Source organism: Eucyclogobius newberryi, unplaced genomic scaffold (genome assembly GCF_026437365.1).
Source record: "Eucyclogobius newberryi isolate DKJ021-1_F unplaced genomic scaffold, fEucNew1.0.hap1 SCAF_1, whole genome shotgun sequence".
Classification (NCBI taxonomy): Eukaryota; Metazoa; Chordata; class Actinopteri; order Gobiiformes; family Gobiidae; genus Eucyclogobius; species Eucyclogobius newberryi.
This window is the reverse complement of record NW_027315723.1, coordinates 5,915,147-5,943,086: the sequence shown is the minus strand read 5'-3', so window position 1 is coordinate 5,943,086 and position 27,940 is coordinate 5,915,147. Positions and strand designations below refer to the sequence as shown.

At 42.5% G+C, this 27,940-nt stretch overlaps 2 protein-coding genes across 10 annotated transcripts in view; both read right to left on the bottom strand.

Annotated features, from left to right (window-relative positions):
• Window positions 1–195: 195 nt before the first annotated feature.
• On the bottom strand, window positions 196–24,504 carry LOC140361709 (probable ribonuclease ZC3H12C). Of its 2 annotated transcripts, none has more exons than XM_072447540.1 (7): window positions 24,363–24,504; window positions 6,663–7,023; window positions 5,918–6,319; window positions 5,251–5,390; window positions 4,621–4,855; window positions 3,341–3,447; window positions 196–1,608 (listed from the first exon to the last, which is right to left on the bottom strand). In XM_072447540.1, exons 2-7 carry the CDS (start codon window positions 6,956–6,958, stop codon window positions 323–325), a joined length of 2,466 nt encoding a protein of 821 aa, XP_072303641.1. In that variant the 5' UTR covers window positions 6,959–7,023; window positions 24,363–24,504; the 3' UTR covers window positions 196–322. The 2 variants fall into 2 exon arrangements, with proteins under 2 accessions (XP_072303641.1, XP_072303726.1); XM_072447625.1 differs by lacking the exon at window positions 24,363–24,504 and adding an exon at window positions 16,458–16,530.
• Window positions 24,505–25,000: 496 nt separating this feature from the next.
• The window catches only part of LOC140361154 (mitogen-activated protein kinase kinase kinase kinase 4-like), a 35,598-nt gene continuing 32,658 nt past the window's right edge, over window positions 25,001–27,940 (bottom strand). For all 8 annotated transcript variants that reach the window (XM_072446856.1, XM_072446936.1, XM_072447015.1 and 5 more), the window contains 3 exons: window positions 27,739–27,898; window positions 27,157–27,296; window positions 25,001–26,869 (listed from right to left, as the gene is read on the bottom strand). In XM_072446856.1, the coding sequence (XP_072302957.1) occupies window positions 26,786–26,869; window positions 27,157–27,296; window positions 27,739–27,898 (384 nt within the window). In that variant the 3' untranslated portion in view covers window positions 25,001–26,785. The remainder of the gene's footprint in view (window positions 26,870–27,156; window positions 27,297–27,738; window positions 27,899–27,940) is intronic.

Genomic DNA, 27,940 nt, shown 5'->3' with positions numbered 1-27,940 from the left:
CATCTACATGAAGAGTTCAAACGGCTTTCATGACAAACAAACACGTCGCTTTGACCAGCTTCATTTTGTTTCAAGGGATTTCTAGCAAATCTCAAACCTCAAAGTTTAAAATCTAGACAGTAAATCAAACCTAGAGGTGGAAAATATGGCATTAAATGTATAATATTGCAATGGGATGTTAATTATTGTCAATATGGCGCATGCCTGGCCAGGCCATTTGAACTCATGTAGATAGTTTGTTTTTGCAGCCCATAGTCCACAGAGTAAAGACAGACGTTTCTTGAATAATCGAGGACTGAGATGCAGTTTCTTTGGACCGTGTTCAGAACCCGGCCTGAGCCTTCTCTGCTAAGATAGCGGCGGCGAGCTGCTGCGGGTCTGCCACGTGAGGACAGCGCGACATCACTCGACTCACCAGCTCCGGGGGGAAAATGTTACACAGGTCCACGAACGCCTTCTCCCTGGCGTCGCTGAAACGGGCGTGTGCCGGCGAGTCGGGTCGCGGAGGCAGGTACGGGGGCACGGAGCGAGACGAGCGGCCCAGGACGGCGCTCTGCTGCGGGTAGGCGTGGTAATGTGGGCTGTAGCCGTCCCAGTAGCAAGAGGAGGTGTCGTGACGCGACGAGGGCCGGTAGTACGTGTCCCAATGGGGCAGCGTTTTAGGGCGAGCGTGGTGGGCAAAGCGGTCGTACAGGTGGGAGTCGGAGACGCTTTCGGCGAGCGGGGAGCGGGAGGCGGCGGGTCCGGGCGTGTGGTGGTAGTCTCCGGGGCAGCTGGAGCGCGCGGAGAGGGGCAGGTGGTGAAGGTGAGCGGGCAGAGGGTACAGCGGGCGTTTGGGGAGGGTGTCAGGGTGCGGGTGAGGAGGGGGGAGGTACGGGTACTCGCTCGGGTGAGGGTGCGGGTGGGGGCAGTAGTCGCCGTGAGCAGAGCTGGACGGGTGCGGCCACATTCGAGAGGGAGGGTGGTGGAAATCGTCCATCAAAGATTCAGGAGGGCAAGAATCACAACTGCTGCTTTCACTGCCACATTCAGAACCGGCAGAACCCATCGAGCCCAGCGAGCTCAGTCTGTAGTCCTGGTCTTGGGTCGGTCTACAATCCTGAGGGGGTCTAAAATCTGGTCTATAGTCGTGGTTGGGTCTGGAGGCACAGAGCGAGAGCCCGGAGAGCGCGCGGGTAACGCTGTAGTATTCGGGTGAATGGCAGTGCGGGTACGGAGCGTCGGCGGCGTGTCCGAGCGGCGTGCCTGAGCGGGACTGCTCCTTCTGGGGCAGACAGGCGGCGGTGGGGGGCCCTCCGGGAGCTGGGGACGTGTTCCTGCTCTGCGTTTGGAGCAGAAGTCTCTCCTCTGCGTCGCTGTAGGACAAAGCCCGTACGCCGGGGTCGGATTGTCGTTTGGGACCGTTCGTCTGCGCCTCTCCGGTCGGGACGCTGTGAGATTTGACGAGGCCTGGGTCGGCCTGGGTCTTAGTCTGGTTTTTGGTTGAGTTTTTGGGCGTGAGGCAGGTTTTTGCGCTGGCTCGGAGCTCATCAGCCACGGCTCGCTGCGGCTGGGCTCCTCTCTCTGGGTGGTAGTACTTACACTTGTGTCCATAAGTGCACTTTTTACCTGCAAAAAATACATTTTATTAACCAGAACTAGACCAAGACTAAATGAGCAACTAAAGTCGCCTGTTGTTCTAATTATGGCTTAGTTTGGTAGGGTACTTTACTACACAAAAATTAATTTCTGTAATAAATATTGGTTTATTTATTTACGGACTAGTAATCACCATACATGGATCTCACATTAAACAACCGACTGGATTATTCAACATTTTGCTTGTGATGGTGAGCTCAAGCTAAGGCTAGCAGCTAATGCTAGCAACTTCATGGCATAACAGTTTATTTGCGTAAGTGTATTTTGTGTATTCAAGTGTTTTGTTCATATTCTGGAGTGAACACTGTGTTTAAACTGCTTCTGCTTCATTCAGTCGTGTTGTGTCCAGTTTAAGACCTGTCGCTGTTGTTTTTCCAACTCTTGCAATGCATTGTGGTCTATCTTGACCACTGGTAGTCCATAGTGACCATCGCTGGACACTGCTTTTCAGGGTGCATTGTGGAAAGTTTTGAGTGCACTTGTTTTTCACCTGCTGGACATTCGTACACCACTACAAAACCCTCTGTAGGCTATAGTGTGGATATTTGGACACAGCCTCTAATTTAGACTTAACCGATACTTTCTGTTTAAATGATCGTTCAACAAAATGGTATGGTATTATTATTTTTCAAATCATAACAATTGTGTAATTGACATCTGAAATCTGAAAAATAATAGTGTAAATATGTAGTCAAACCTGTCATATTGACCTTAGTCCGCCCCGCGCACTTTTCCCTCTTTTTCCGCGCTCCTTTGGTTTAAAGGGAAAACGAGGGAAATGTCTTGCTACTAAATATGCTAAAAATTAGATTGATTTGTGTAAAATATCCAATGTTCATGTGAGCAACATGTCAACAATGCACCGATTCTCTGGACGGCCTTAAAACTGCTTTTTAGTCTGTGTAGAACTTATTTTCTCTGGAGGTCGGCAGCTCTATGTTAATACAACCGGAAGAAGGATTACGCCGGATTACAACGCGAACTACACTATAGTCTTACACAGCATCCCTGGTCAGGACAATGTTACATTTACATATGCATTTAGACGTAAAGGTGTAAAACGAAGCATATTTAAGGTGTCAGAAGCTTTAATATACATAATTGCCCACAAAACGCTGACAACTGCACTGCAGAAGTGATCTAGTCTCCAATAAGTCCCTCTTGCTCTTCACTTCCACTAAACTCCTGGTGAGGGTTCCTCCTCAGCAGAGAGGAGGTTCCTTCGTTAGAGAACTCATGAAAAAGAATCTGGTACTCTCATCAGGCTTTCCCTGTATGAATAAATATAAATAAAAATAATAATCATGTTCACTAAGCAGGTTTTCTGAATTGCTCTCACGCACTTTCAGAAAATGCACACATGATTGGCGTGTGTAGAGTGGGTATTGGGACAGGGCCTTGCGCATCAAGCTGCTCACTGCTTTATATCAATGCTGACTCACTGTGAAGGAACCACTTCTCCTCATTGAGAAGTTTAGCTTCGAACGCACTTAATGTGGCGGCTCCTTTGTGGGAACACTCAAAAAATGGGTGGTTTAGAAAAGGGCCTTGGTTAAGGCCTATTCCAGCCCTGTTTTGGATTAGTTTTTAGCACTAGATTGGCTGGTGGTAAATAAATATTGAATGAGGTGGTTGCTGGACAGTTTGAGAGTCCCTGGGCTCCTCTGCGGCTGAACAAATGCACTTAAAGTCTCAGTCTCACCGTAGGGGCAGGGCTGCTTCTTCTGCTCTGGCATCACTGGTCGTTTTCGAAGAAAATTGTCCAAACTCGGGCCATGACGGCCCAAAGGATCGTCCGGAGGCATAAATCTACAGGGGAAATAATGTTAATTTCACAATTCATATTTTAAATGCTGTAGTAAAACATACACAAGAGTCTGAGTGTAAATTCTGAGCATGGAGTGCACATGTGCAGCTGTATCGACATCCCTAATAGTTGTCAAATAAATAATTTAACAATATCAAAACAGAATAGATGATAGGTCTCGGTTATACTCTGGTAGAATCTTTTATTTTATTTAGTTTACTGAGAATTCTGGGTAGAGGGGCCTCTCGATATACAGTATAAGGCCTCCTCAGACACACTGGGGGAAATCTTTTTGGAGGCTATATCTATAATCTGTCCTCTCAAGACTGCTTTGGAAGCATCCCAAAGGATGGGTGGAGACATTTCCCCAGTATAATTTTCCTCCAAATAAGTCTTAATGTTGTTGGAAATCTTTTTCTTAAACAAAGGGTCTAGCATTTCTAGGCTAGGAGCATGATCACAGGTCTATTGTGCCTATATCTGCATCAGTGATTTTACATCTGTTGTTATTGAAAATACAAAAGTAGTCTATTCTAGAATAGTGTGTATGGGGATTTGAAAAATGGGTTCATTTCCCTCCATATGTCGATCAATGCTATAGTCTTCAAAAAGATATGGAAATTCTTATTCATTTTTCCTCCAGTGCCTCTTGAGTTCGACATGTCGAATGTAGACTGAATGCAAAGATTTCAATCGCCGCCACAAATTAGGGTTCACTCAGAGTGGTTTACAATCAGATCCATGACATCGGCATAAAAATTGATATCACTCCCATGTGGAGCATATACACGGGCCCATGGCAGCTAACAACTCGACAAGAGACTCCATGCCACGCTGCACTTCGGATATATTGATCCATATTTTATGTTTGGTTATATTCTCTCCCTCTTCCGATGCAGAGGAGTCGCGAGAATCTCCATCTTGGCCAGCGGGACCCCGTTTGTCAGGAGGGAGGGACTTGAATTTCTTTTCAATCACAAAGCTAATCACTAATAAGCGCAGCAATGATTAATCGACCAAAATACAAAATAAAGCTAGTTGTATTTATATAATCGTTATCTGGGCTATAACGCACCAACAAAAAATATAAACAAAAGTCTCAATGTACAATACAAATAATCACAGTCGACTACTAAAATAAAAGGTCAGTTGCAGAATTCTACCCCCAGACTCACTTGTCATTCACAAAGCTGTACATGAGCAGCCTCTCGTCAATAAACTTCTTCCACTCGGGCTTCTCGTTGCCGAGGTCGCGGTAGTTGTCGTTGGATACGATGATGCCATCGGACTCGTATGCCAACTTTACGATGAAGCGGTCGTCGTAGCAGACCACACGCCGGCCCTGAACGCGCCGAGACGGAGTGAACACCAAAACCTTCTGCTTCTCCAGACGACGCAGGATCTCTTGGTCTGAGGAGGAGGGACAGAAAAGGCCCACGTTACATAAGAGAGGGTTTAATATAGAGGATCTTTCAATAAAGGCTGCAAGATCTGATCAAAACAATGGAGAGAAATAGAACATTGTGACTTGGGAAAGCACTTTAAATGATCTGTTGATGTTTATTTTAGTGGAAACTATTGTTTCATTGCTGAGAAAACATAACCTAAAATGAACAGAACAAATTAAAAGTGGAGACTTGTCCTCACACATCACTAAAGTATGTCATATTCTGCAGGTGTGAAAAGAGTCGTTAAAACGAGCAAAGACTTGGGAAGTTAAAGGTTAAGAAAAGTGCGGATACAGCATTAGTTTCCCAGGGTCACTTAAGAGTTATAGGTAGGGTTAAAGTGTTTAGGGTTTCTACCCGTGATGGGCGCGTCAGGGCGGGACTGCTCCTTCCTCCAAGCCGGGACAAAAACTGTGATGTCATGATGACCTCGCTCCAGGAACCAATCAACAGCCAGCTGGATGCCCTGGCATGAGAAGACTTCCTTGTTCCCGTGACTATGGAGAAACACAGTGGAATAACAGTTAGCATGTTTGGCTAACAGGCTAAAACACATACATTAAAACGATATAAAAGAGGACTTGAGAACAACCTGTCAGCTGCTTGTCCCTGTGTAGATGTTAGTGCTCTGCCTGGAATGTTCCACAGTATGAAATTAAAACCATCCATTACAGGTGTTTTAATTGCTCAAAAACAACTTGAAAAACCGGTATTCTTACTGTGAGTGGGCTCGCCTCTCCACAGATCTGACCTGTGACTTGGTCTGATGGAGTCACCTGCTTGTCTCCATGGAGATAATTGTATTACCATACTATGGAATATTTCAGTGACATCTCCAGGGAGCAAAGCAGCGAATCCTCCATCAGAAACAGCACCGGTACATAGTGCACCTTTAAGCAAACTAGAACTAAACAGTTCTGAATTGGGACAAAACCAGGATAAAACTAGTTTGACAAAGCCAGATCAAACTAGGACAAGACGGAGCTAAAGTAGAACTAAATCTAATGTCACTGCTCTTCCTCACCTCATGGCCACGTTGCTCCCGTCCACCACAATCGGCCTCAGATTTTCTTCATCACAGACACTTTCGGACAGTGCAGGGGAGTCAGATCTCCCTTCGTCTGTGCACCCGCAGGAAGAGCCAGGTCCATACCCCAATCCAGACCCCAGACCGGACCCAAGATCCTGGTCGGGTTCTGCTTTAGTCCCCAGCCTCACCAGCTCTCCCAGAACGTCGTTTATTAGCGTCTGTGGACCCAGTTTGGTCAGAACGGCTCGGACCATCTCCTCGGAGTAGCCCAGCTTTAGAGCAAAGTCCAGTTTGGCCTGGTGCTGCTTACTGCCCTCTGCCGTCATATCAGGGGATGTTTCTGCAGACTTTACTGGACTGTGAGGGTCCTTTTCTGGATTTGGAGGTTCAGGGTTTCTGCAAGGAAAAAATAAAAAAAGTAAAAAAATAAATAAAACAACAACATTAAAACTAGCAATATATCAATTAAAAGCATGGAAATGTTGGTCCAAAAATTAACACATTTACAAATATCACTGTTGTGATGTTGTGAATTAGAACAGAAACATTTGCATTTTAAGTCACAAAATAGTTTCAAAAACTATTTCTGTCAGAGGGATTTTCATTGTTCAAAAAAAGAAAGAATGTAATGTGTATTTTTATGTAAAATTGTGTCAGCCAATTCTACAAATAATGCAATTTCTGCAAGATTTTAATATCTTATAATAACAAAAAAGCATTACATTTGCTTGGTTGATACCTTTCCAACTCCTGTGGCAAATCCGGGGGTCCATCTGGTCCTAAGTCCACACAATGCGTCCTGCACAGCGGCTGGTGCAAAGATTTCACCTGGTTTGCTCCAGGTTCTGATCTCTGCTCTAGTTTAGGCTCCTCTCGCTCCTCCTCCCCCTCCTGTGGTTCGCTCACCCGGTCCTCCATGGCGGGGGGGCAGTTGGGAGGACCAGTTAGGTGCAGGTAGACCAGGTCCAGACCCGAGTCCAGACCACCATCCAGGATTTGGGCGTCGGCGGTCTCCTCATGGTCCTTCTGCCCCATGGGGTTGACTCACACATCCAGACGAGGAGGGACACTGCCCACAGCTACTCTGTCAGCACAGAACGCTGGAAAAAGAAAAGGATGAACCATCAGAAGCCAAAGTGATATGTACTGATTTACAGTATACATTATAGTAAAGGCAGCAAAAGGAAGACGCGCACAGGGACAGAGAGCGCTACAAACGTGCAAAGTACTGATTTAGCAGGGAGGTGTCGACAGCTAGATCTAAGTACAATACATGTCTGGAGCAGTAGTTCTCTGACAACAACCCTACCTCTATGTGGAGAAGGCTCCGGCATCTCACCAACTACAAGCCCAAAGCCCCCCACGCTGCCAACAACTGCAAACTGGTCAAAGAACTCAACACTCAAGGTTTACTCAAGGTTTGAGCACCCTCCTCTGCTCTTCTCCCTGTACACAAACTGCACAAGCTGCACCTCCAGCCACGACTCAGTTTTGCTGATCAAGTTTGCGGACGACACCACCCTCATCGGGCTCATCTGGGACGGGGATGAGTCTGTCTACAGGAGGGAGGTGGATCGGCTGGTGCCCTGGTGCAGCGGTAACAACCTGGAGCTCAACGCCCAGAAGACAGTGGAGATGATCGTGGACTTCAGGAAAGTCACAGACTCCCAGCCCCGCCCTCATCCTGACAGTCCTGGCTACGCTGGAGCCACAGCCAGGGACAAACAGAGACTACAGCACATTGTGCCTCTGCTGAGAAGGTGATCGGCTGCAGACTTCCATCTCTGCAGGACCTGTACGTCTCCAGGACTCTGGGACGAGCAGGTCGGCTCACAACTCGACCCTTCTCACCCTGGACACGGACTATTTGAGCCACTCCCCTCAGGCAGGACGCCACTCCCCTCAGGCAGGAGGCCACTCCCCTCAGGCAGGAGAATACGGTCCATTCGGACCAGAACCTCCCACCACAAGAACAGTTTCCTTCCCTTTGGACTCATGAACATTTCATAGCACCTGCCACTTTAATAATTATTAAATATATATTATTAAATAGATTGCACTGTTCATTTTTTGCACTATTTCCGACCATCTGTAATTTTCTGTACATACAGAGACCAAGGTTTTATTTTATTAGTAAGTTCTTAATTTATGCATGCCTTATTTGATGTACTTTATTATCATTAGTCATTGTTGTATGTTGCACCTTGACGCCAACGTTCCCATGTTTGTGACTCTCGTAGAGATGAAACATTGTTGGAACATTCCAACATTGACCTAATCAATTGCCTTGATTCTGCCCAAATGTGCAAACTAAACTATTTATATGTATTTTAAACAACATTAGAACAGGGCTAAAGAGAGGAGGAGCAGTTTGGGCTTTATGCTTATCTCAGGACTAAAGCAGGACTAGACCAGGACTAAAGCAGGACTAGACCAGGACTAAAGCATGACTAAAGCAGGACTAGACCAGGACTAAAGCAGGACTAAAGCCAGACTAAAGCAGAACTAGACCAGGACTAGTCCAGGACTAAAGCAGGACTAAAGCAGGACTAAAGCAGGTCTAAAGCAGGTCTAAAGCAGGACTAAAGCAGGACTAAAGCAGGACTAAAGCAGGTCTAAAGCAGGACTAAAGCAGGACTAAAGCAGGACTAAAGCAGGACTAAAGCAGGACTAAAGCAGGACTAGGCCAGGTCTAAAGCAGGACTAAAGCAGGTCTAAAGCAGGTCTAAAGCAGGACTAAAGCAGGACTAAAGCAGGTCTAAAGCAGGACTAAAGCAGGACTAAAGCAGGACTAAAGCAGGACTAAAGCAGGACTAGGCCAGGTCTAAAGCAGGACTAAAGCAGGTCTAAAGCAGGTCTAAAGCAGGTCTAAAGCAGGACTAAAGCAGGACTAAAGCAGGACTAAAGCAGGACTAAAGCAGGTCTAAAGCAGGTCTAAAGCAGGACTAAAGCAGGACTAAAGCAGGACTAGACCAGGTCTAACGCAGGTCTAAAGCAGGACTAATAATAACAGAAAAGCTCAAACAAAGGTCTGAATGCAGCTCAACAAGAGCACTCGACATGTAAGGCCAGCAGATGTAGAGTCAGAAAATTACATCTACAGACTATGTTAAGTTAACACGCTTGTGCACAGGGTTGAGTGCCATACAGTGAAGTAAAAAATCATACTATCTACTTCATACTATCTGGTCAAACATACAAGAACGAGAATATGGAAACTCAATGTGTTTTACGATGACTGTTAAAAGGATTTCATTGTAAAGGCAGAGATGGGAAAGTGTAAGTCACTCGTTTGTGTCGACAGGAATCAAAACTTTTCAGGCAACTTTGGATTGTTTGATGCACAGATTTATTCGTTGCCTTAGTGACTGAGAGAAAACATTATCATGAGTCGGGACTAATGTCAAACTCAGTGCCACGCGGTGTTTTTGAAAATTGTGCTTTGGTTTGGAGCGTTTTTTAATTGTGGTGTGTCTCAACAACAGGCCTGTAATAAAGTTTGATCATGATGATAGAATCTGCTCAGGGTGCCCCAAGAGCAGCCAGAATAACCACGGAGCATTTTTTTGTCTGGTTCAAGGGGGAACACCGTCTCCTAGCAACAGCAGTTTCAGAAAATGCGACCCCCTTCCTCTGCCCCCCCTCCTCGCTGTCTCTCCATTCACAACACTATTCACATGACCATAGAAAACTAGACAGGAGTGTGCCAGCTAAAGACCTACATCAGACACACTAACAGCATTTCAACTGAACGTGAATTAAGGGTTTCGCTGCCGTTTGGCGATGGGGCCAGTAATTGCTAAATAACCCTGATCTTAGCATTGAAATTGAATGTTGTGACAGACCTAGAAACGTATTTTATAATGTAACACAGATGCGAATGGAGGAGGGGCCGACAAGTGCATCTTTTAAACAGAACCGCATGAATCGGGGGGGGGGGGGCCTGTGGCTGTGGCTGTTGAGGCTCAGACAGTTGGACTGTTTGAATAATGAGTCTGTGGGGAGGTCAGCAGCAGATGGCGGTCTGTAACGCGGGAACTTTCAAAACGCACATCTCGGGACGTGTTGATTCACCGATTTCCTCTGCTTTTTTTGGCTTTCAATCAAACCACAACGCTGTGCTGTGAACAGAACATGCAGCGGCTCAAGCCCAAACAGACGGGGGGACATTACACCATGGATAGGAATTAATCTTGCTGTGTAAAGTAATTTAGATGAAACAGCACTTAGATTAATCAGCATGTACACCATGTCAGGAGCAGTGGACCAGATCAGCTTCTTCAAGTCAAGAAGAAGTCCAAAATAAGAATTGTCTTTACAAAAAAACTAATGGACTTTAAAAACACAGATGAGCACTCCTGTTGATGATGTCACTACAGTAAAGACATTATAATAACAATACTTCCTTTTACTTCGTTCCAGTCAAAAAACAATTGCGTAATCCATCAGATTAAGTCTCAGCCCTTCTCCATTAGTCCAGGTTTAGACCCAGGTTCAATCCAAAATTAAGTGAGCCTACAGCCTGACTCAGTGGCAGAGGAGGAGGTTCACTGTACGATGAAGGGATGTCAGGCAGCTGAACCTGCTGAAGGCCTGGACAGTGACCATACCGGGGATGGGACCTGGTTTTATCCAGGTTTAGACGCAGGTTTAGTCCACTGAACTGACAACTCCCTTATCTCAGTATCAGATAAAGAGGTTTACTTTGTGTAGTGAAGGAAACAGAAGACCACGCCTGCTGTGGGAAGGCCTCAACCCAATTTAGTCCCGGTGAAGACCAGCGACCCTGTGCTCTGTACTCTGAAGCTAGATTAGAGGTCAGTGATAGTGGTACATTTGGGATTAACCCTGGTTTGGTGGTACTACAAAGCTGGATCACATTCTACTGGGGCAGAATGTCTACGATAACCGGCCCTGAAATCAGAACCTGCTCCAGATCAGGTTAAAGCTGCCACTTTTCTAGTGGAGGGTCCAAAACTTAGAAATAATGTTTTTGTTGCAGGATTAACTCGTTTAATGCCATACTGTGCAAAAGTCCAGGCTAACTATATCTGTAAGCGTTCTGGCAATCTGTACAAACCTTTAAATGACCCAATAAGTCAAGGAGACAGTTCTTTGACCATTAAAACTCATTTTCCAACAAGCAGTTTCCGGTGCCAGTTCTGGGCCAGTACCTCCTGGTCCGATAAAACAGTGCCAGGGCCAGAAATGAGAAATGAAGCCAGTGGAAAATGAAATATAAACGTTACATGGGACAATTACACTTACTGTAGCATTCTAAAAGTGCTACAGAAGACAAAACAAGTTAGAAAAAACTAGAGGGGGAAACAACCAAGTGCTAACTATTTGCCGGTCTTATTTGGTGGAAAACTGAACTGACACAGATGATGAGGAACAATCTTCACTTTCCCTTTTAAAGTGAAATTATCTGAGGGTAGGGCGCCAACAGAAATATTATGACAATGCCATGATTCATGGGGCTCAAATAGTAAAAACAAAAGTGGTTTAGGAGCAGGAGACATCATTCTTTCATCATTCTGCAGCTCCTGAAGAGTCCAGAATTGACCTTATACTTGAGGAGCTGACAGTACAAGAACACTCACTCATCCTGGAATGTGCTTGGTCCATCAAGAAGGACCAATACGTGGAAAAACGTTCAGTATTTTCAGCCGACCCGAAATGTTGATGAGCCAATTTACTGGTGGTGACTGGACTAAATATGAAGGAAAGGCCACTGTAGATTTGCCGAGTTAAACCCAGATAGAGGAATGTTTACGACTAAAGCAGACAGGTGTAAGCTCAGCAGTGACAGGGGAGAGCCGACACAACCAGTATATAACATTACTTACTCATTTACTTTCATTATTTAAACTACCACAACTTTCCAAATACAGTGTAACCTTTTTGCCAGAATCAAAAGTATCAGTGTTATTAGTGGTGGTAACAGTATAAAGGTCATGCAGTTGACGTCGCAACATTCAGTGTCAATGAGTAATGACATTTTCTCTTTTAAGAACTCAAACAGATCTAAAACATTTTTTTACAACTCAAGAAGAACACACACTGCAGGCTCACAATCATCACTGATCAGTTAAATTGTTGTGCGAGCTGAAGTGTCCTTTATCTCCCCCTGTCATTGGCTAACAAGCTAGCTAAACTCTGCAGAGGTCAGAGCAACAACAGCATAGGCGTCACCAGGCTGAAGCCCAGGATGTCTACGGTCTAACCCTGAAGCCAAACTGTCCTGAGCTGCTGGGTTAAACCTGCTGTAGAAGAGTGACGGGCCCTTGGCTGTCAGACCACACCTCGAGTCGCAAGCCCATGACCCACATGACAGAGCAAACCGTCAGACTGTGTGTGTTGTGTGTACGTGTGTGTGTGTGTGTGTGTGTGTAGCAGGTGTGTAGAGCAGGTGAGTGGAGAATGAGAGCTCTGAGCAGCGTCAGGTGGATGTAGTCTATTATCACAGGCCTACGCTTTGAACTAGAGCTGTAATCATAAAGGTTATGCTAGACTGGCCCGAAGCCCGACAGAATTCCATCTGGACCCGACCCGAGCCAGACAAGCTTAAAGGCCGAACCCCTTCACAGCCCGACATTGTTGAAATACGAATGCTGCGAACTGCGCTCGAAAGGCACATGCGCGCAGCAAATTGCGCGCAGACGCACTTTAGTCATGAATCACATGACGGCTAAATTTATCACACCAGCCCAAACCCGAGCTTGGGTAAAATGATAGAAATTAGCCCCGACCTGGATATAGGTCCCCAGGAGACGTGCGGCTGGGTTTGTGTGTAGTGTACCTGCTACAAATTGATTGCAGGTTTCTACTTTTTCCCAAAGAGGTTTGGTAGTTTTTCCTGACCGAGAAGGAGGGTCTAAGGACAGTGGAGCGTGGGACATTTGTTTAAGGACACGGAGTGTGGGACATTTGTCTAAGGACACGGGAGTGTGGGACATTTGTCTAAGCACAGGGGAGTGTGGGACATTTGTGGACACGGAGTGTGGGACATTTGTCTAAGGACACGGAGTGTGGGACATTTGTCTAAGCACAGGGGAGTGTGGGACATTTGTGGACACGGAGTGTGGGACATTTGTGGACACGGAGTGTGGGACATTTGTCTAGGGACACGGGAGTGTGGGACATTTGTCTAAGGACACCGTCTGCTGGGACATTGCCAAGTCCCTATGAACATTGTTTAATCTGTTTTCACTGTCGCCCCTCGAGGAAACTGCTGTTGTGATTGGGCATTACAAAATAAAATAAATTGGATTTAATTGCTGATCTTCACTCTCTTCTCCCTTTCTTTGAGAGGTCATCCCTCCGCTTTCTGTTTTCTCTCTCACATGGTGAAGGCACAGCCTTGTTCTTCTGATGTAGAGCTACAAAATGATGTTTTCACACTCAAATAATGACTACTCACAATGTAATGTGTGATTTTTGGGTTATTAAATTAGCTAAATTTGATTGATTTGAGCACTTTTCTGATTTTTATTACTTGCTTTTAGCCATAAATGTGCATAAACTGTAAAGTACAGCTCAATGTCTTTCCAACAAGACATTTGGAGAAAATGTCGCTCCGGTCTGAGACTTTGAGGACTGGAACACAACAGTAGAATACTAACGGTATAGCAGTAGAGCAGTAGAATACTAACAGTATAGCAGTAGAATACTAACAGTATAGCAGTAGAATACTAACAGTATAGCAGTAGAATACTAACGGTATAGCAGTAGAATACTAACAGTATAGCAGTAGAATACTAACGGTATAGAAGTAGAGCAGTAGAATACTAACAGTATAGCAGTAGAATAATAACAGTATAGCAGTAGAGCAGTAGAATACTAACAGTATAGCAGTAGAATACTAACAGTATAGCAGTAGAATACTAACAGTATAGCAGTAGAATACTAACGGTATAGCAGTAGAATACTAACAGTATAGCAGTAGAATACTAACAGTATAGCAGTAGAATACTAACAGTATAGCAGTAGAATACTAACAGTATAGCAGTAGAATACTAACAGTATAGCAGTAGAATAATAACAGTATAGCAGTAGAATACTAACAGTATAGCAGTAGAATACTAACGGTATAGCAGTAGAATACTAACAGTATAGCAGTAGAATACTAACGGTATAGAAGTAGAGCAGTAGAATACTAACAGTATAGCAGTAGAATAATAACAGTATAGCAGTAGAGCAGTAGAATACTAACAGTATAGCAGTAGAATACTAACAGTATAGCAGTAGAATACTAACAGTATAGCAGTAGAATACTAACAGTATAGCAGTAGAATACTAACAGTATAGCAGTAGAATACTAACGGTATAGCAGTAGAATACTAACAGTATAGCAGTAGAATACTAACAGTATAGCAGTAGAATACTAACAGTATAGCAGTAGAATACTAACAGTATAGCAGTAGAATACTAACGGTATAGCAGTAGAGCAGTAGAATAATAACAGTATAGCAGTAGAATACTAACGGTATAGCAGTAGAATAATAACGGTATAGCAGTAGAATACTAACAGTATAGCAGTAGAATACTAACAGTATAGCAGTAGAATAATAACAGTATAGCAGTAGAATACTAACAGTATAGCAGTAGAATACTAACAGTATAGCAGTAGAATACTAACGGTATAGCAGTAGAATAATAACAGTATAGCAGTAGAATACAGTAGAGCAGTAGAATACTAACAGTATAGCAGTAGAATACTAACAGTATAGCAGTAGAATACTAACAGTATAGCAGTAGAATACTAACGGTATAGCAGTAGAATAATAACAGTATAGCAGTAGAATAATAACAGTATAGCAGTAGAATACAGTAGAGCAGTAGAATACTAACAGTATAGCAGTAGAATACTAACAGTATAGCAGTAGAATACTAACGGTATAGCAGTAGAATAATAACAGTATAGCAGTAGAATACTAACAGTATAGCAGTAGAATACTAACGGTATAGCAGTAGAATAATAACAGTATAGCAGTAGAATAATAACAGTATAGCAGTAGAATACAGTAGAGCAGTAGAATACTAACAGTATAGCAGTAGAATACTAACAGTATAGCAGTAGAATACAGTAGAGCAGTAGAATACTAACAGTATAGCAGTAGAATACTAACAGTATAGCAGTAGAATACAGTAGAGCAGTAGAATACTAACAGTATAGCAGTAGAATACTAACAGTATAGCAGTAGAATACAGTAGAGCAGTAGAATACTAACAGTATAGCAGTAGAATACTAACAGTATAGCAGTAGAATACAGTAGAGCAGTAGAATACTAACAGTATAGCAGTAGAATACAGTAGAGCAGTAGAATACTAACAGTATAGCAGTAGAATACTAACAGTATAGCAGTAGAATACTAACAGTATAGCAGTAGAATACAGTAGAGCAGTAGAATACTAACAGTATAGCAGTAGAATACTAACAGTATAGCAGTAGACTACAGTAAAGCAGTAGAATACTAACAGTATAGCAGTAGAATACTAACAGTATAGCAGTAGAATACAGTAGAGCAGTAGAATACTAACAGTAGAGCAGTAGAATACTAACAGTATAGCAGTAGAATACTAACAGTATAGCAGTAGAATACTAACAGTATAGCAGTAGAATACTAACAGTATAGCAGTAGAATACAGTAGAGCAGTAGAATACTAACAGTATAGCAGTAGAATACTAACAGTATAGCAGTAGAATACAGTAGAGCAGTAGAATACTAACAGTATAGCAGTAGAATACTAACAGTATAGCAGTAGAATGAGGGGACTTCATCTCACACACAAGGGGAAACACAGAAGAGCACTTATGAAATCACAAGGTGGGACAGAGTGTTGTGAGCCTAACCCACATTAGAACAGTTAAGCAAAATACAGGAAGAATAACTTCAGGAACCAATCCATAGAATGAGGAAGGAGACGTGAAAATGTAACTTCTCTTTTAAAATCCCCAAAATGCAAAGCATAAAAAGCTTACATTTTACACTGAACCTTTTCATGCAAATTAATGATTCTTTTAAATGAATGTTAATTTTAGAGTCACGCCACCTGCTGCTTAGGAGGAATACACATATGCCCAGGTCTAGGGCTAAAACCTACTCATGGCAGTCAAGTAAAACTGTGGGCATTTTCATGTTGTGCAATGAATTGCTACACGTCTTGTGTTGAATTGAACAAAGACTAATTCAAATCTAAACCAGGCTGGACTAGACTGGACCGGAACTAAGACAGCTCAAGGTCTATACCTGAACAAAACCAGGTCTATCCAAACTGAACCAGCAATAAACCAGCTCTTAACTAGACCTAAACTCTGAACTGAAACAGGATTTAATCAAGGACAAAAAAATGCTCTGAACAACAAGATAATCTGAACTAAAAACAGCTCTGTATTGGGATTAAACTTGGGCTAAACCAGCTGTCAACTAGGACTGCACTAGAACCAAACTAGAACAAAAAAACAAAATCATCATTGCAACATCGTAGCAAACCACAATTATCCATATTTCAAATCTTTATATGGACTCACCACATCAGTCTGCAGCAGAGACCAGACTCCTGCATTTTTAAATCCTCTGACGCTCTATTTAAAATACACAAAAGGAAAGGAATCTGGTCCAAAAAGTAGTAGTAGTAGTAGTAGTAGTAGTAGTAGTAGTAATAATAGTAGTACTAGTAGTAGTACTAGTAGCAGTAGTAGCAGCAGTAGTAGTAGTAGTAGCAGCAGTAGTAGCAGTAGTAGCAGTAGTAGCAGCAGTAGTAGTAGTAGTAGCAGCAGCAGCAGCAGCAGCAGCAGTAGGAGGCAGTTAAGTTGGACAATGAAAGCAGATGGAGCAACAATGAGTAGAGTTCCTGGGTTTGGAGTGACGGGGGATTGACCAATCAGAGCGTGGGGGTTGTGACAATGGGGAGGGGGAACGAGAGAGGGGAGGAGGGGAAAATATACGGAAGAGACGAGGAGGTGGGAGGGAGAGAGGGAGCGAGGAAAGAGAGGGAGGTGTGAGGAAAGAAGGGAGGGGGATGCACAGGAGGAAGGTGCAGAGATGTTGGGATGAAGGAAGAGAGTAAAGGGGAGCAGACAAGCAGTATGAGAGGAAGGATGGGGAGAAAGAGAGAGGAGGGGAGAGAGTAAAGGGGAGCAGACAAGCAGTATGAGAGGAAGGATGTGGAGAAAGAGAGAGGAGGGGAGAGAGTAAAGGGGAGCAGACAAGCAGTATGAGAGGAAGGATGGGGAGAAAGAGAGAGGAGGGGAGAGAGTAAAGGGGAGCAGACAAGCAGTATGAGAGGAAGGATGGGGAGAAAGAGAGAGGAGGGGAGAGAGTAAAGGGGAGCAGACAAGCAGTATGAGAGGAAGGATGAGGAGAAAGAGAGAGGAGGGGAGAGAGTAAAGGGGAGCAGACAAGCAGCATGAGAGGAAGGATGAGGAGAAAGAGAGAGGAGGGGAGAGAGTAAAGGGGAGCAGACAAGCAGCATGAGAGGAAGGATGAGGAGAAAGAGAGAGGAGGGGAGAGAGTAAAGGGGAGCAGACAAGCAGTATGAGAGGAAGGATGAGGAGAAAGAGAGAGGAGGGGAGAGAGTAAAGGGGAGCAGACAAGCAGTATGAGAGGAAGGATGGGGAGAAAGAGAGAGGAGGGGAGAGAGTAAAGGGGAGCAGACAAGCAGTATGAGAGGAAGGATGGGGAGAAAGAGAGAGGAGGGGAGAGAGTAAAGGGGAGCAGACAAGCAGTATGAGAGGAAGGATGGGGAGAAAGAGAGAGGAGGGGAGAGAGTAAAGGGGAGCAGACAAGCAGTATGAGAGGAAGGATGAGGAGAAAGAGAGAGGAGGGGAGAGGAACATCAGCTTCTCAAAGCATGTGTGGGTTCAGTCTGTCCCAGACACACAATGGCAGAGAGAGAATTAATTAGTCATAAATTATAAATATATTTGTGGTTTAAAGGTTTCGTGGGGACATAAAACAGAAGTCGCTCACAGTGTTAACCTCCTCTTCCTCAAAAAGGTTTAAAATGAAGAAGTTTGAATGCAAAAAAACATTCAAAAGATATACGGTAATATGTTGTTTTAAATTGTTGATCGCTATGGTAACAGTCCTAGATTCTCATCTTTTTCTTCTTCTTCTTTGGTGTTTTAATGGCGGTTAGTATCCAAGCGTTACATTACCACCACCTACTGTAGTTGTACGCCTTAGATTTTAGTCTTTATTCTTTAACCTAAGAACTCATTGTATTACAACAATCTTTTTGACAATATTCATTTTAGCTTCGTACCATCTGCAACCCACGCAACCAACTTTACACACACTTTGAAGACCTGAAAACACCTTTATTTACTTGACTGATGGTTTAAACTGCCACTTCACAGATGTAAAACTATAATACATATTTACCACAGGTTCTATACCACCAAGTCGTAATTAGAAGAACCTGTCATATAGACTTTAAGACATAAGATTAAGGCCACATCCACACAGAGACAAAGCGGCGATAGTTTCTACAATATTTTCTGTAAACACCGTTTCTTTAACACTAGTCGACACAAGACGCCTGAAAACGTTGAAATACATATGTTAGCCCTTTCTCACAGCTAATGCTAACTTTTATTCTAACGTCAAATCAAATCAAAAACAAACATGCATTATTTGTATCTGGTCATGACAACGACGTACTTCACATTTCAATAATAGAATCTTTGTTTCTATGAGAGGCAATGACTGTACTTTTTCTAAGTTTGACAAATGTTTCCTGAAGTCAGCAGGGCTTTTGAACGGCTTCAACATGACTTTACACAGACCTTCAAGAAAGTAAGCACTGAAAGCATGCAGAATGCAGCTTCGCCATAGTAGTAATAGACTCTGGGTAATGCAAACACAACATAAAACACCAAAGAGGAAGAAGAAGAAGAAGAAGATAAGATAAGATAAGATATTCCTTTATTGTCCCACATGGGGAAATTTCATTGGTGCAACGCAGGTAGATACAGAGGTAGATACAGAAGAACAGATCACTTATAGGAAGTCTGAAAAACACCCCCAGTAGAAGATCTCCTACAAATAAAAACTCCCATAGGCAAATAAATAAATACATAAATACATAAATACCATTGCATGTGATCACGACAGTAATTGCACATGAATGTGTCACGACAGCACATAGATTGCACATGAATTTCACAGTAATTGCACATGAATTCCAACAGCAATTGCACATATGACAGAATTGCACATCAGTATTAGGTTAGGTCAGTATTGCGAGTGTTCAGGACTAACAGTTTTTGTTATAAAGTCTGACAGCAGCAGGAAGGAAAGACCTAGGGAACCTTTCCTTCACACAGCGAGGGTGGATCAGTATCTCACTGAAGCTGCTCTCCAGAGCGGAGAGAGTGTCCTGCAGGGGGTGACACTCATGGTCCAGCATAGATGTGAATCTAGCCAGGACCCTTCTGTCCCCCACCTCCTGCACCGAGTCCAGAGCACAGCCCAGGACGGAGCTGGACTTCTTGATGACTCTGTCCAGCCTCTTCTTAAGAAGAAGTGTTCCTTCCTGGTTTGAGGCCAATAAAAACATTTAGAATTGGTTGTGGACAGTACACAACAGCCTCATGCTTTTACAGTATATCTGTACTGGGGCAAAACAAATTTTGCTTCATTATATGAAAAATCAAGAATATTCCCTTTAATATATACATTCTCTTAAATAATTCGACTGGTGTATATTTAAAGTGCTGCAGATGGCTTTGGGGTTGTGTTCCTGTCTGCATTCCCTGGAGGTGTTTTGACCCTGCAGAGGTTCAGCCTGAAAGGGTGTCCTCATGAATCAGCTCTGCTCTGGGGGTGAGGGGCTCCAGACAAAAGGAGGCACCAGGGGCAGGCGTGCAGGACACCTGGCCGAGTGGCACACTCCCTCACTGGGCTTTGTCTGCGGGCCGAGAACGGGGGGAGGGGAGGGCTGGAGCACTGGGAGTGTGTCTCTGAAAGGGAGAAAGGGTGGGGGGGTCCTGGGGGTCGGAGATCAAACACAGCCAGTCCCAATGGGACTTTGTGAAGGCACACTTGGACCAGAGGGACAACAGGAGTGAAACGGTCAGATGCAGCAGACACAGTTCACAGAAAGTTACATCAAGCTTCCCAAATAACTGATTTAATTTAACACCTGAATATGAATGGATGGACATAAAATAGTCTGTGTGTGTGTATATGTATGTATATATATATATATATATATATATATATATATATATATATATATATATATATATATATATATATATATATATATATATATATATATATATATATATATAATATATAAATAAATAAAGGCAATTTACTGGCTGCAGTGTTGTGAGTTTGCATGTCCTCCCTTTTCTCTCATCCCCATTTCACGTGCAGATATCTAGTCTAATAAAGCCTATGGGCCAAAAAATTGTTGGGGAAAAAAAAAGAAATGGCTATGTATTTTTGGAATGATCGACAACACAATGACTCAAAATGTTGGGCATATCTAGGGCAAATAAACAAGACTAGAGCCATTTAATACAAATATTCATCCTTCTCTAAACCACCAGATCAAAACTAAGGAGGGGTATTGCCAAGAACCTCATGAAACAACACGTATCCCGACAGGCATTTATGAATATGTGTTTATTAAGTTGCCGGGCTGCAACTAACTATTATTTTAGTAGTCGAGTAGTCAGCAATTATATTTTTGATAAAGCCCAGTACGCATCAGTCCGCCCTTCCTCACCGGAACCAACATCCAAAACAAGCCTGAGCATGATCAAGAGTATCAAGAGTAAGGTCTCTTAATACTCACGTTGTGACATGACATCATTTAGTTGTGCTCAAAATAGAAAACGTATTAAAAAGGGCAAAAGTTGAGAATAGTTGAGTCATAGAATACGCCTTCCTCGATCATGATGCGCTGCCATGTGCAAACTCCAATGAGAGCACGACCTTGACAAAGACGTCCGCCGTCGACACTTGTCCTGCGAGACAGAACTGCTTCAACGACCAATGATCCAGATCAAACACTCACACTGACTCACGCCCAGCTCTCCACGGGCGATGGGTGGTTTTTTGTTGACTAGTTCTTTTTACATAGTACTTTTTAAATAAATACATTACAAGTTTGAAAAAGGGTGACTGATTTCTGACCAAAAATAAAGTATTATCTATTTGATTTTGATTTTAAAATGCAGCTGTATTTGATATAACAAAGTATTTTTGGACAATATGTGTTTTAAAGTCTGTACAGTCCAGATAATAATTTGCTAAATATGATGACTAGGGTTATAGAGGGATAGACTGATGACTAGTCACAATTAGCCGATTAATTATTGCAGCCATACTAAATCAACCCAATTTCTTTATGAATAATTCACTTTTTCAGCTCGACAGATTCAGCGCTAATGCAGAACTCTGCACTTATTTAAGTGTATAAAGTATAGATGTAATTGCATAATCTGAAAATGGACTAAATCTGCAGAAAACATGTGCGAATGAAACAAAATGTCATTGTGATTTTGAAGAGAAGGACACAGCCTCAGAACAGGGTAGAAGCTCAGATGTGATTGTACTGTGCTATTGAATTATCAGAGCCTTGGTCCTGGTGTCTTTAGTTTGAGATAATCTAATGACGCAGAGAAAAGAAGAGCAGCTGAGACCAGTCAAACAGAAGACCATCTGTACAGGGATCAGGTGTAACCAACGACGACGGCGACAGTACTAAAGCGAAGAGGACAATGGGACAAACAGCCTAAACCGTTAAAGCTAAAAAGAGAAACAAAAGAACAACAAACACTAGAGCTATTGACGAGCAGATCACTTTACTCAATGGATGTCATGTCTAGTATCTGGTCTTTGGTTGTACAATTCCCAAATGTGAAGGGGAGAGACTCACTCTTGAAACTGGATTTCACTCAGAACAAGTAAGTTGAAGACCTTTTAGCCATTTATCAATGCGGAGTACAAGACCCAATGGGGCGGATAAGTGTAGTTAACTACAGCTTTTTTGTTACATAAAAAGCCAAGATTGCATGAAAGCCTTAGGGCAGACATAGCACAGGCTTCAGAACATCAGTGCAACAACCATATTATACATTTCATTGAACTATGATTTCAACCAGAAGCATTTTAACCTTTCATACAACCTTGAACATGACCTAATAATCTTTAATCCTTTCAGAAAATATAAAAAGTCTAATTTACTTTCGGCGATTTGAGAACTCAGGCGGAAGAGCGCAGTCCACTCCCCCGTGCGTTTATTAGCGCGACAGATCGCATCACATCTCTCGTCTCCCGTAGATTTCCGTCTTCTTCTGAGTCAGCTCGAACTGTCTTTCTCCGTCTTCAGTTTATCCCGTATACTGAGAGAAGTATATTATGATAGATCAATGCGCTTAGACACGCGGAAACGTGCTGCTCTCGGGGGACGAGCCACACGCGGCTGCAGGTGAGCGGTAGGTGCGTTTTATGATTGATACGTGGCAGGACTAATTGGCCGTCCACGCCACGAGGAAATAAGACTCAGATTTGGGCCAAAAAAAATCATCCATTCAACCTTTAAATTAGTATCTTAGCCTTGTTAAATATTTTGGACATTTTATAATTAAGATATTTATAAAATAGATGTTATCAAATATTAAAGGAACATTCTTTAAACTGTCCGGCCGAACGTTTGGAATTGGTTCCACCTGATCTTGTACTATTGGGCGGAGGCAGGGAAACCGATAGGTCAACGCAATGATGGGATTAAAACCTGAAGTAAAAAATGTATTATGAAAATGTATAGATCTATAACATGGCCTGGATAATCTCTATAATCTGGGTGCATTCACAATACACTTTTCATTTGAACTTAGGCTCCATTTGCCTGGCTGGTCTGGTTTGTTTGGGTAATTGCGAATGTGCAATCGAACTCCGATCCGGACTAAAGAAGCGAACTCTGGTCCAATTGAATTGAACTCTCGTGTGATTCGTCTGAATTGTCAAACGAACCCGAGCGGAACAAAACCAGGAAGTGACCATGAAGTGACCAGGAAGTGAGCCATGCTGAGACACACGTGAGGCTCAGGATCAAAACTCACAAATACAGAAAGACGTGAGAGTAACAGGAGCTGGTCAAAGTCTGGTTTCATTACTGATGATCACGTGAAAACATGTCACAATTTCCAGTAATTACTTACAAAAATAACAATGTTTTAAAACTAAATGAAACCAGACATAAAAAATGACATGCTGTGGATGACATTGGAAGAAGGATTCAGGTTTTGTACTTTTCATCTTTCTTTCTACAAACTGCCATTTGACTGGTGTAAAACTATGATCAATATTTATCACAGGGACTAGCCCACCAAACAGACTAATAATTAGAAAAACATAAAAGCAAGTCTAATGCATTTTAGGATCTTATAAATCGGTGTGATTGTGACAGTACAATATGATATTTTACCGTAGCAGTTATTGTTACAACCCAAATATTTAAATCTCTTCATCTCGCTTCCAATTTTTCTTCCCTTCATCTCTCAAAAAGGTGAATACATTGTGAAATTCTCCCCAAAAGAGCTGGAAGAAGTGTTTGGGGAGGGGGAAGTCGTCACAATAAGAAGATATGATGTTTATATCTTGGATTATAAATTATATTGGTTCAACATTAGATGTATAGAATATATTTTGTTATTTCACATATTAGAGATATTTGTTTAATGTTAACATTTCGTTAGCATACAGTCAACATGAGTCATTTTGTTTACATCCGAGTTAATTCAGCTAGATCGCACTCAAGTCAGAACTCCTAATATTCCATACTCCTAATATCAACCTCCCAGCTTCATGAAATGCAGCATTTGACCCTGAATTTTTGGAAAAATCGTAAGTAAATGCAGTGTAGTGGGCGGAGATAGGGGGTAGGTGAAAACAAAGATTTTCTAAGCACTAGATCTTCAAATATGGGACAATTTAGGATTCATGAATCACTAAAAATACATCGATGAGAAAGATAATGATGAGAGAACACCGTTATATTATAGTTAAAAGCTCACAAATATATACATAATCCGTCCCCTTTAAAGTGCAGCGCGAGGGCTTCTCCACAAGTGCACAGCCTGAATCAAGGTCACACGTTTCACCATAACACCGGTCTGCACGCCCCTCGTCTCAGGTGTAAGTACCCTTTATCACTCTTAAGCCAAAACTAGCCTTTACTATAGTGTTTCATGATGTGTTTATTTAATACTACCTCTAAAATATATATGTTTGAGTCGCAGCTTTCAGATATTACTGTTAAATCAAGCTACAGGCAGCAGTTGAGGTCCAGAGGGAGACATAATCCTCCATAACACCGTCACGACCTGCCTCCCTCTGCCCGGCCCCAACCTTCTCCTCCCGGGGCTCCTGCGACTCATAAGCCCGCCCTGCTGGAGCTCGTCCCCTTTCCATACCTCCGCGTGGAGCCACTGCCCGAGCCCCGGCTTCAGCGTGGCCTCCGAAAACAGAAACCCGGTCCAAAGCATCACATTCTGGAGACAAAACATCCGGCGGAGGTGCGGCGTGTCCCGACTACAGCGAGGCAAGCTCCCGCTGCTCAGCCACACCTCCGGCTGAACCACCACACAATAAGAGTGGAGAGGGGAAATAGTCCTGTCATTTTATCAAAAAGACAGAAACTCCCTAAAACAGGACGTTTGGCAGGAGAAAAAAAGGGCGGGATTTTCAATTTCAAACTCTACTTTATATATGGATTGCATACAGATTGAGCAGTTAGCCACGTTAGCTTTACAATAGTCTGCGCCACCTGGTATAGATGACTGACCTCTACCGGTGACAGCGAGAATGGACATTTATATATATATATATATATATATATATATATATATATATATATATATATATATATATATATATATATATATATATATATATATATATATATATATATATATACATATATATATATATACAAACAAGATGAATAGTTCTCAAAACATTAAATAGCATTAGAGAGAACCAAATATCCTATTAATCAAATAGGGAATTATTTAGTTTAAGGTTTGAAATCTAGAAATGACGAGTACACAGATTAAATTATTTAAGATTTTATTCAATGGAAAAAAGACTTTGAGGAAAATACAGTAATTCCCACAGAACACACAGAAGGGGTCGAGAGCTGTTTCCTGTTTGCAACGGAAAAACTTTAAAATGATACAGTACAAAAAAAAAGTACAAAAACAGGAGCTCTAAATTAAACCATAAATATTCAAATTTCGGTGCACAAAACTGTAAACAACAAAATGTGGAGTCATAAAAAACAACTGCAGCCACGCATCTTATCAGAGGGTTGTAAAAATCTAAAAACGAAGCCTTGTTGAGGAGTTTTAAAAATATGCGATTTGGTAACACTGTCCAGTAGATTTGGCCTTCAAAAAAAAAAAAAGAGCAGTAGGAAGTTAGGTAGGTAGGTTTAATAGGTAGGTACACCTTCACAATAAAAGTTTAGGTTACAATTGATGGCAGCTAAAACAGAGAAGGCACGGACCTCAAGAGCAAAAAACAAAAAGGAAAGGATATTGAAGAGGAGTTCATAAAGTAAAAGTATTTAACTCCAATAAACAGGTCCATTAGAGTCCATTCATTTGTGTATGAATAGCACCGGTCTTTTATTGTGAATTGCTGTAAGTTGTGTGAAGTCGCCCTGTATTTATTTTTCAAACATTTTCAAGCCATGATCGTTCTACTGCATGCACGATTCTCCCTCAAAAACCATGCTACTTTAACGGCTCTGCGCTACAAATTTCACAGTAAAATTCCACTTTTTGTTTTCTTCAATTATTATAACATCGTCCAAAACATGATAAATATTGGTTAATATTTTATTGGATTATTATTTCTCCTAAGGGTGCGTCCCGGAGGTCGTGTGCAGCATTCACAACAGTGCATTGGAAAACAGATTTATTTCAGTATTTTTGAGGCAAAGAGGTGCAATAAGGAGGGTTTAAAAGCGTGTTCCCGGTGTTACCCTGTCGTTTACGGGTTTGCTCAGAAAAAGGTCCCTACACCTCGACTTGAAAAGGCAGGAAGTGGCAGAGTTTTGACTGATAGCGTGTAGCGGAATAGTGTTAGCTAGTCTGGTTAGCATCAAACCTTTCCATTGCATTCTATAGAGAAAGTCGGTCTAGGGCTTCTTTTGAAAACGGGGCTACTCAATTACTGAAGTATTTCAAAAGTTCAGGTCCAGGAAAACATTTGAGAGAAGACTGAAAAAGCAGAAATCTGAACTGCTACAAGATTCCCATGCTTTTCAGAACATGTTTGTAGAGGTCTAAACCTCATTTTGCCCCGCCCATGAGGAGATAACGAGTAGATTTTCCTTTTCCTGATCCAGGAGCAGCAAAAATGGGTCCGTGTTTTAAAAGAAATGTGCTCAATAATCAGGAATGTTTTGGTTTAAAATATTTCAAACAATTTTATGACAAGCACTAGAGGAATTCATAACTCTAAGAAGCGATTCCAGGCATTGTTTCTCTGTATAGAATCTAAAAGTAAAGATGTGACACTAACCAGGCTCAGTGTTAGCATTTTAAAACAAGCAAATTCTACCTGAACAGGAAGCAGTGAGTCGAGCGCCATCCTTTCAAAGTAAAAGTCCTGTTATATTCTTCCACTCGCTCACTGCTCTTCACGACAACACCGAGTTTTTACTATGACACAAAGATTAGCCCTGTGTGCAGACAGAGCAGGGCCAGAGGGGGCGCTATACATCCCCCTCATCCACGAGCGCTCCGCTGTAAAGTCCAAGGCGCTTGTCCCAGTCCGGGTGTAAGTCCTGGTTTTAGTCCGGGTTCAGTTCTGGTTGAGATCTAGGATGTTACCAGCTCATCAGAGAGGTGCGGCCCAGTGTCATGAAGTAAACCTGGCTGGCCCCGCCCTGACGCACCGACGCAAAAAACACCTGGAAAACAAATGAAAAGTTTATATTTTACTTTTAGAATGAGAAGGAGCAAAGCAATTCCCTTGCAGAATAAAACCAGGACCAAAAAACTGCTAAATAACCAAGAATAACCCAGGTCTAAATCAGGGATTTATCTTTGACTATTAACAAGACCTGAAGCAGGACTAAACTAGGACTCAATTCAGGTCAGCGAGTGTTCCATAAATGAAACAAGGCCCAAGACTGACACAAGGTCTAAACCAAGGCCTAAACTAAGGTCTAACCCAGGAGAAAACCAGGCTTCTTACCTTATCGTTCCTCTCACACAGGAACTTGAGTCTCTGCGCTCTCTTGTGCATAAAGACTCCGTCCAGGTGTCCCGTCTCCACAGAGCGGATCTCGATGGCCTTCTCTCCCCAGCCCATGATTTGGTTCGACCTAATGTAGGCTACAAACACACACATAAACTGATAAGTAATAAAATATAGTTAAGTAGCTGTACTCAAAATAAGTATGGCATTATATTGTGACACACTTTGTGCATCTTGATCAAACATAATTTAATAAAATTGCAGTGTTCTTATAGTGTTTACTATAAAAAAAAAGTAATTGCAATTGTATTATGATAATCGTAACAGTTATCTAGACTATTCAGACTCTAAAATGAACACAAACAAAAAGACCTTTTTATATATCGGACAATATTAAATCAAAAGCCTTCAATCACCATATTTCAACCTTTATCTAATTTATGCCTTTAAAGTGTCTTAGTTACATCAGTAGAATACCTCTGAGTCCCCGAAGGACAGAGCTCTGCTCAAGGCACCAAGTAGTAACAGTAGCAGCAGTACTAGTAGCACAATGTAGTATTCATGTATTTATTTCCGTACCGACAGAGGTGGGCATCTCCCCCCACTGCAGCACCACGTCTTTGGTGATGCGACCGTAGGTGTTCACGTAAACGCCCTCGTCCTCGTAACACACCAGAAGCTCGATGCCGTCAGTGTTTGGGAGGATGATGATCGCGTGGCACTGGATACTCGTCTGGATCTGCACAGAAAAGAGTCAGATGTGTTGTGTTTTTAAAGGATG

Excerpts from the sequence above, each read along its gene's own strand:
- LOC140361709 (XM_072447540.1), bottom strand. The coding sequence starts at position 6,958 with ATGGGGCAGAAGGACCATGAGGAGACCGCCGACGCCCAAATCCTGGAT. Across the intron at positions 3,448-4,620 it reads TACAGCTTTGTGAATGACAA|ATTTATGCCTCCGGACGATC; the intron begins GTGAGTCTGGGG and ends TTTCCCCTGTAG. Across the intron at positions 1,609-3,340 it reads GAAGCAGCCCTGCCCCTACG|GTAAAAAGTGCACTTATGGA; the intron begins GTGAGACTGAGA and ends TATTTTTTGCAG.